Source organism: Amphibalanus amphitrite, unplaced genomic scaffold, assembly GCF_019059575.1.
Source record: "Amphibalanus amphitrite isolate SeventyFive unplaced genomic scaffold, NRLGWU_Aamphi_draft 002199F_arrow, whole genome shotgun sequence".
In the NCBI taxonomy this organism is placed as follows: domain Eukaryota; kingdom Metazoa; phylum Arthropoda; class Thecostraca; order Balanomorpha; family Balanidae; genus Amphibalanus; species Amphibalanus amphitrite.
Window position 1 is genome coordinate 41741 of NW_024883690.1, and position 9228 is coordinate 50968.

The 9228-nt window shown below is 47.4% G+C and overlaps 1 protein-coding gene across 1 annotated transcript in view; it reads left to right on the forward strand.

Annotated features, from left to right (window-relative positions):
- The window catches only part of LOC122376560 (dedicator of cytokinesis protein 7-like), a gene marked incomplete at its 3' end in the record, with an annotated part of 48120 nt that extends 39174 nt beyond the window's left edge, over positions 1-8946 (forward strand). Inside the window, exon 4 of the mRNA XM_043356462.1 lies at positions 8870-8946. Coding sequence (XP_043212397.1) covers positions 8870-8946 — 77 coding nt within the window. The remainder of the gene's footprint in view (positions 1-8869) is intronic.
- Between the last annotated feature and the right edge of the window lie 282 nt (positions 8947-9228).

The following is a 9228-nucleotide window of genomic DNA, read 5'->3' on the forward strand; positions in this document are numbered from 1 at the left end:
TACACTACCCTACATACGACTGGACGCTTTCCAAGCCCACAAGCATGACGACGCCGAGATGGAATGTAGCCGAGAAATCACCCTCGCCATCTGCTCTAGAGCTAATCGTGTGGGGCGGCGTGTGGGGCGCCGCTTAGCCTATGGGGGTGCACTTCTAGTGGATGGGGGACGGGGGTGCACCTGCACCCCTTTCATATGGAAAGTTACTTCCCTGATTACAGCTCCCCGTATTGCACCTAATCAGGGAACGGCCAGCAAACGAAGGAACTATTTCTGGATGACAGGCGAATAACCGCTCACGCAAGGAGCGGAGCTCCGCCCCGTCCAAAGTGGCCAACAAAGCAGAGACAGAGGCAGCATCACATCTTCCATCAAAGAACTGGTTTCTGGCTTGGAAGATGAGCTCCATCTTTGCATCCGAGTCGGTGCTGTCAGGAATCAGCTGGTCTAATGGAGTGAGAGTAGTGAGACGACTAGCTTGTATCAGAGCTGCCTGGTCTTCGTAGCATTTGCACCGATTCTTCTCGATCGGACTCTGAATTCTGTCCCTCCTGCGTATTACTTGAGGCATTGCTATGTAGCTAAGTCTTTGGCACAGTTTCATTATCCATGCTTTGCAAACAGTGCCATAACAACACAGTTAATTAATCACCAAGCTTCTTTGCAAGTTCCAATACAGTTGAATCGCACGCGATTTGAGTGCAAAAATCAAGAAAAGTGCCAACTTGTTCCCGTAAAATATTTTGAATATTGACCTAAAAAAATGAGTAATTTCCAGATAAAATAACAGCGAAATCAGTTTTCGCTTGCCAATAAAGCTCACAGATATTGAAGCTCCATTATTAAAGGAACATTTTAGTATATGCCATTCTTGATAAAACTTCTTAGCCACGCAATACCAGCGCAAAATAAAGAGACACTGAAAACACGACCAATCACTCCGATTTACCATAGGAAAATACATAGAAAATGTATGTCTCAACTGCGCCAAATATACAGACAGTTATATACCTACATGTGACGTCATGATTAGCCCGACCAATCAGAAGCAAGTCGTTTTCAGCCACAAATAATTAATTTCTGAACTAACTAGGCATTTTTTTAACAAAGTGATTTTAAATTAAATCATTAAAAATTCTGAGCTTTTTTATTTTACCAAAACATGCAGAGCATGCAGATAGGTCCCAACCCTATTCAAAGGTCCCAGGTTCGCGGCTGGTCACTTCCACATTGCAGCATGTTTTGATGACACGTTGCAAATTGCGTGAGGTATTTTGTGATTTGCGACTAGACTCTTTTGTGAAGATTATATTTCCACAACCACTGGACCGATTCACTTGCGGTAATTTTTGTAGGGTAGCTTCATTCCTTCCACCAAGAATTTGACTATTTTCGATACATATGGGTGAACCCTTATGCACGTGCAACGTGCAAAACGAAGAGGTGTCACTTCTGCAGCATTGCAATATCTCGGTGACTACTGGGCTGAATACGCTGAAACTTAGCATACAAGTAGGCACCCACTAGACAATGTCTTTCCATGTGCCACAGACATTTGGGGTGCTGCTGCACGTGCGCACGTGCAGGGATCGATTCCAGATCTCGAGAACGGCTGGATTGATTACGCTCAAATTTGGTACACGGTTAGGGACCGGTTAGTAGGGTGCCGTGCAAAAGTCAGTTGGGAATTGGGACCTAGTTGGCACGTGCGCACGTGCAGGGTGCCGCTTCCAGATCTCTAGAACGGCTGGGCCGATTGGACTCACATTTGGCACATCGCTAGAAACCGGTTAGTAAGGTGCAGTGCACAAGTCAGTTGGAAGTATCCCCCCGCAATGCCACACGTGCAAGGCTCGCCCTTTCGCTCGCTCGTTTGTCGCCCAAAGGACGTTTTACTTGGTACCTATGCTGCCTATGCTGAAGCAGTGTGATACCAATAATTCAATCGTGTCAAGAGACCCCAAACGACATTTGTGGTCATGAATGTCATACGAAGTGGCTTGCAGACTGCGGTACCAAGGTCTCAGTGACCTCGGAGGGCAGGTCAAGGGACCAATCGGCCCAATGATGTGAAGAGGGGGCCCAGGAGAGTGTCTGTGCAAATTTTGAAGAAAATCGTAGGGGCCGCCCCATTGGGCCCCAAATTTCAATTGGGTCCGGTGGGCCCCAGGTAGGCCCCATCGAAAAATGTTACTTGGTTTTTTTTTTGTTTGGGAAATTACGCTCTTTCCAATGATGTGCATATTGCCGGGGTTGGTCGCGAAACTAGGGGCAATGCTTAGAAAGGGCCTCTTTGGGGCCCTCTTTGGGCCCCTTCCTTTGGATTCCCCGGTAGGTTTCTTCAGCCAGATTGAAGAAGGGGCCCAGGAGAGTGTCTGTGCAAATTTTGAAGAAAATCGCAGGGGCCGCCCCATTGGGCCCCAAATTTCAATTGGGTCCCGTGGGCCCCAGGTGGGCCCCATCGAAAAATAATACTTGGGTTTTGTGTTTGGGATATTACGCTCTTTCCAATGATGTGCATATTGCCGGGGTTGGTCGCGAAATTAGGGGCAATACTTAGAAAGGGCCTCTTTGGGGCCCTCTTTGGGCCCCTTCCTTTGGATTACCTGGTAGGTTTCTTCAGCCAGGTTGAAGAGGGGGCCCAGGAGAGTGTCTGTGCAAATTTTGAAGAAAATCGTAGGGGCCGCCCCATTGGGCCCCAAATTTCAATTGGGTCCCGTGGGCCCCAGGTGGGCCCCATCGAAAAATGTTACTTGTGTTTTTTGTTTAGGAAATTACGCTCTTTCCAATGATGTGCATATTGCCGGGGTTGGCCGCGAAATTAGGGACAATACATAGAAAGGGCCTCTTTGGGGCCCTCTTTGGGCCCCTTCCTTTGGATTCCCCGGTAGGTTTCTTCAGCCAGATTGAAGAGGGGGCCCAGGAGAGTGTCTGTGCAAATTTTGAAGAAAATCGTAGGGGCCGCCCCATTGGGCCCCAAATTTCAATTGGGTCCCGTGGGCCCCAGGTGGGCCCCATCAAAAAATGTTACTTGGGTTTTTTGTTTGGGAAATTACACTCTTTCCAATGATGTGCATATTGCCGGGGTTGGTCGCGAAATTAGGGGCAATGCTTAGAAAGGGCCTCTTTGGAGCCCTCTTTGGGCCCCTTCCTTTGGATTCCCCGGTAGGTTTCTTCAGCCAGATTGAAGAGGGGGCCCAGGAGAGTGTCTGTGCAAATTTTGAAGAAAATCGTAGGGGCCGCCCCATTGGGCCCCAAATTTCAATTGGGTCCCGTGGGCTCCAGGTGGGCCCTATCGAAAAATGTTACTTGGGTTTTTTGTTTAGGAAATTACGCTCTTTCCAATGATCTGCATATTGCCGGGGTTGGTCGCGAAATTAGGGGCAATACTTAGAAAGGGCCTCTTTGGGACCCTCTTTGGGCCCCTTCCTTTGGTTTCCCCGGTAGGTTTCTTCAGCCAGATTGAAGAGGGGGCCCAGGAGAGTGTCTGTGCAAATTTTGAAGAAAATCGTAGGACCGCCCCATTGGGCCCCAAATTTCAATTGGGTCCCGTGGGCCCCAGGTGGGCCCCATCGAAAAATGTTACTTGGGTTTTTTGTTTGGGAAATTACGCTCTTTCCAATGATGTGCATATTGTTGGGGTTGGTCGCGAAATTAGGGGCAATACTTAGAAAGGGCCTCTTTGGGGCCCTCTTTGGGCCCCTTCCTTTGGATTCCCCGGTAGGTTTCTTCAGCCAGATTGAAGAGGGGGCCCAGGAGAGTGTCTGTGCAAATTTTGAAGAAAATCGAGGGGCCGCCCCATTAGGCCCCAAATTTGAATTGGGTCCCGTAGGCCCCAGGTGGGCCCTATTGAAAAATGTTACTTTGGTTTTTTATTTTGGAAATTACGCTCTTTCCAATGATGTGCATATTGCCGGGGTTGGTCGCGAAATTAGGGGCAATACTTAGAAAGGGCCTCTTTGGGGCCCTCTTTGGGCCCCTTTCTTTGGATTCCCCGGTAGGTTTCTTCAGCCAGATTGAAGAGGGGGCCCAGGAGAGTGTCTGTGCAAATTTTGAAGAAAATCGTAGGGGCCGCCCCATTGGGCCCCAAATTTCAATTGGGTCCCGTGGGCCCCAGGTGGGCACCATCGAAAAATGTTACTTGGGTTTTTTGTTTTGGAAATTACGCTCTTTCCAATGATGTGCATATTGCCGGGGTTGGTCGCGAAATTAGGGGCAATACTTAGAAAGGGCCTCTTTGAGGCCCTCTTTGGCCCCTTCCTTTGGATTCCCCGGTAGGTTTCTTCAGCCAGATTGAAGAGGGGGCCCAGGAGAGTGTCTGTGCAAATTTTGAAGAAAATCGTAGGACCGCCCCATTGGGCCCCAAATTTCAATTGGGTCCCGTGGGCCCCAGGTGGGCCCCATCGAAAAATGTTACTTGGGTTTTTTGTTTGGGAAATTACGCTCTTTCCAATGATGTGCATATTGTTGGGGTTGGTCGCGAAATTAGGGGCAATACTTAGAAAGGGCCTCTTTGGGGCCCTCTTTGGGCCCCTTCCTTTGGATTACCTGGTAGGTTTCTTCAGCCAGGTTGAAGAGGGGGCCAGGAGAGTGTCTGTGCAAATTTTGAAGAAAATCGTAGGGGCCGCCCCATTGGGCCCCAAATTTCAATTGGGTCCCGTGGGCCCCAGGTGGGCCCCATCGAAAAATGTTACTTGTGTTTTTTGTTTAGGAAATTACGCTCTTTCCAATGATGTGCATATTGCCGGGGTTGGCCGCGAAATTAGGGACAATACATAGAAAGGGCCTCTTTGGGGCCCTCTTTGGGCCCCTTCCTTTGGATTCCCCGGTAGGTTTCTTCAGCCAGATTGAAGAGGGGCCCAGGAGAGTGTCTGTGCAAATTTTGAAGAAAATCGTAGGGGCCGCCCCATTGGGCCCCAAATTTCAATTGGGTCCCGTGGGCCCCAGGTGGGCCCCATCAAAAAATGTTACTTGGGTTTTTTGTTTGGGAAATTACACTCTTTCCAATGATGTGCATATTGCCGGGGTTGGTCGCGAAATTAGGGGCAATGCTTAGAAAGGGCCTCTTTGGAGCCCTCTTTGGGCCCCTTCCTTTGGATTCCCCGGTAGGTTTCTTCAGCCAGATTGAAGAGGGGGCCCAGGAGAGTGTCTGTGCAAATTTTGAAGAAAATCGTAGGGGCCGCCCCATTGGGCCCCAAATTTCAATTGGGTCCCGTGGGCTCCAGGTGGGCCCTATCGAAAAATGTTACTTGGGTTTTTTGTTTAGGAAATTACGCTCTTTCCAATGATCTGCATATTGCCGGGGTTGGTCGCGAAATTAGGGGCAATACTTAGAAAGGGCCTCTTTGGGACCCTCTTTGGGCCCCTTCCTTTGGTTTCCCCGGTAGGTTTCTTCAGCCAGATTGAAGAGGGGGCCCAGGAGAGTGTCTGTGCAAATTTTGAAGAAAATCGTAGGACCGCCCCATTGGGCCCCAAATTTCAATTGGGTCCCGTGGGCCCCAGGTGGGCCCCATCGAAAAATGTTACTTGGGTTTTTTGTTTGGGAAATTACGCTCTTTCCAATGATGTGCATATTGTTGGGGTTGGTCGCGAAATTAGGGGCAATACTTAGAAAGGGCCTCTTTGGGGCCCTCTTTGGGCCCCTTCCTTTGGATTCCCCGGTAGGTTTCTTCAGCCAGATTGAAGAGGGGGCCCAGGAGAGTGTCTGTGCAAATTTTGAAGAAAATCGAGGGGCCGCCCCATTAGGCCCCAAATTTGAATTGGGTCCCGTAGGCCCCAGGTGGGCCCTATTGAAAAATGTTACTTTGGTTTTTTATTTTGGAAATTACGCTCTTTCCAATGATGTGCATATTGCCGGGGTTGGTCGCGAAATTAGGGGCAATACTTAGAAAGGGCCTCTTTGGGGCCCTCTTTGGGCCCCTTTCTTTGGATTCCCCGGTAGGTTTCTTCAGCCAGATTGAAGAGGGGGCCCAGGAGAGTGTCTGTGCAAATTTTGAAGAAAATCGTAGGGGCCGCCCCATTGGGCCCCAAATTTCAATTGGGTCCCGTGGGCCCCAGGTGGGCACCATCGAAAAATGTTACTTGGGTTTTTTGTTTTGGAAATTACGCTCTTTCCAATGATGTGCATATTGCCGGGGTTGGTCGCGAAATTAGGGGCAATACTTAGAAAGGGCCTCTTTGAGGCCCTCTTTGGGCCCCTTCCTTTGGATTCCCCGGTAGGTTTCTTCAGCCAGATTGAATTGGGGGCCCAGGAGAGTGTCTGTGCAAATTTTGAAGAAAATCGTAGGGGCCGCCCCATTGGGCCCCAAATTTCAATTGGGTCCCGTGGGCCCCAGGTGGGCCCCATCGAAAAATGTTACTTGGGTTTTTTTTTGGGAAATTACGCTCTTTCCAATGATGTGCATATTGCTGGATTTTGTCGATGTTATAGGCCTGAAATTGTTGAAAGCGTTTATTTATGCCCCGAGGGCATATTCCCGGGCCCATACATTTGAAGCTGTTTTGTTCGGTTCAGGGGGGCGCTAGCCCCCTAAATTTGGTACCGTTGTACGTAAAATTTTGTCCTCTTTCGAATGACGTGCATTTTTAGCTGTTTTGACGGCTAGAAGTAGGGTTTTCAAAGTTCGTCGATTGTGCCCTGAGGGCATACTGTTTTTTTTATTTGTGGCCCCCCTGATGGATTCCCCGTATTTTGGCACTAGGATTTTCGATAGAGGACACCATTTGTTTTGGATAATGTACTTGCATTGCAGTGAAATGTAGAGCAAGACAGGGTCAAGATCAATCACGGACTCCTCAAAACAAAGTCAAATTTGTTGCTCATAAATGTTTTGGAAATTTTGAGTAAGGTAATTTAAGTCTATTTAAGTAATTTAAATTAAAGTGTTTTAGGTATTTATATACACTGTTATTCAAGTATGTTTTCCAGCATACAGTGAGCTTAACATTCATACATGTTTATGTCTTGCACATTAGCTTTCTTTGTAAGTAATTATCCTCTTGGTATTGGAATTTGCTAGCACTGATAAGTTGCCATTTAACAATGGTAGACTGATGTGTTTGGTATTACAGTTAACGTGTTTGCCGATTTGTTAGGACATCATGCAATTGGGAGAAATGTGTCATGCTTGCCATTTTTTCTTCATCCAATGTCATTTAGCAAATCAAATTTGAGTTCAGGTTTTTCAAAAATGCTTCAAATCTTTTATGGTAGTAGTTAATTATTATAATACCGACAAAACCAAATGCTTTTGGTATATATACCGAATACCAAATCGGTATTGGTTCGGTATCGGTATACCGAAATTTTGGTAACCGATTGACACCACTAACTTTTACAATATAGACGATTGGGGAATTCGACCTTATCGACATGGTACAACGAAGTCATCTGATCTGCCTGCCATTTAAACCATAGTAAAACTGGTATTTAAACGCTGCGAAAAAGCTTACGTATAACGTAGTTCCGATGGGTCGCTCCGATTTTCTTCCGATCGAGAGAAGTTTCATACCGAGAGAAGTATCGCAGCCACGTCCGATATAACTTACGATAGCACGGATCCCCCAGCCTCATTTCTTACCTCATCTCTTACCTTTTTTCATCTTGCCGTTATTCGCGGGAAGGGGCGAAATATGTTTCTTGTATGATGTATCATTACCAAACAAAGCAAGTTGTTCAACGCAAATTCGGTGAGTGTTCTAGTCCATGCGCACATTCTGTCAATGAAAAATTGCCGGGTCAGGTCAGGTCAGGCCCCAGAGGAAGTTTGTTAACTTCACACGTCGATCGATAGGTATTCAATAAAACCTTTTCGGGTGAAGACAGACCTGACAACGCTTTTATCAAGCTCACAGACACTGGCGGATCCAGAGGGGAGGGGGGGGGGGCAACCGGGTCAAAGTCCCGGTCGTCGTCCCCCTGGGGGCGGCCAAAACATGATTTCCCCCTTTTCCAAATCGAATCCTTCCCTTCAGAATATTCACTGGACCACAATTCACAAAAGATGACGACATGCATGCAAGATGAGTCAATACATTCTCATTCCTTATCCCAATTAGCCGATTATATCAAAATGGGGATTTTTTCATTGTTGACCATCGGAGACCAATGACTTCTTGGCCGGCTTTGGCCCCTCCCTTTAAAAACGGCCGGATTAGCTAGTGGCACAGACTTTTTAAGATAGTGAACATACGGTAGCTTCTCTATGCTATTGAATCATGCTGCTGATTCTAGTTGGTATCTACTACGCTACCTTTTCACATTCATTTTCTTGATGCGTTTTTTTTTTTGGGTGGGGGGGTCAAAATATATGTTGCCCCCTTACAGGCTTTTGGGGGGCTTTGGCCCCGTAACCTTTCCCCCTGGAACCGCCAGTGTGCATTTATTCATTCTTCGCACGTGAATTTTTATTTAATAAATTGGAAACTGAATAAGTGAACTAGTTAAACCAATAACTATTCAACTAATTACTATTTCAGCAAATAAGTAATAAGCAATTATTATTTTATTTTGACCACTCGAATATCGGTCGGACGTTGCCGTCAGCAATACACGTTTACCGCCGTCGCCGTATTTCACCCGATCTCGCAACATATTTTGTTTTGGTCGTCGTTCGGTGTAATACGTATTCCTTCAAAGACACGCTAGTAGCCTATTGGAACCGAAATTGAATGTTTTTTCCAATAAGGGGTCTCTCATTATCGTAGGACTGTTGTAGGACATACTGTTTTGGAGATAAAGACAATATTAGTTAGGGGACTCGCTTTCTTTGCAACACCCTGTATAAGTTTGACTCGCTGACGGCTGTGTAGGTATGATGTATACTACAGTCAATAATTTTGTTTGACTAGGTGTGTGCTATGTCCCCAGATTTGTCAGCTGCCGGTTATTCGACCAGGGACGATGGCCCGCTCGGCTCGCCGCCGCACGACACGGCAGAGGCGCAGGTCAGTAGAGGTCTGCACCGGCCGGCTGCAGCCGCGGCTGGCTGCAGCCCCACGGCTGTTGGCCGGGGCGGCTGCAAATATCTCCAAGAACACGGCTACGGCTGTGGCCACGGCTGTGAGATTTCAAGCTCAATCTAAAGTATAGTCGACTACAGAATGATGTTCCACTCCTCAGAAGCTATCAGTTGACCGGAGCGCTAAGTTGTGCCGTTTATTACGCAATTAACCGTGTCGATTGTAAGCATTGGGACAAAACTATAGTTGTGAACTCAGCCCGTGTGA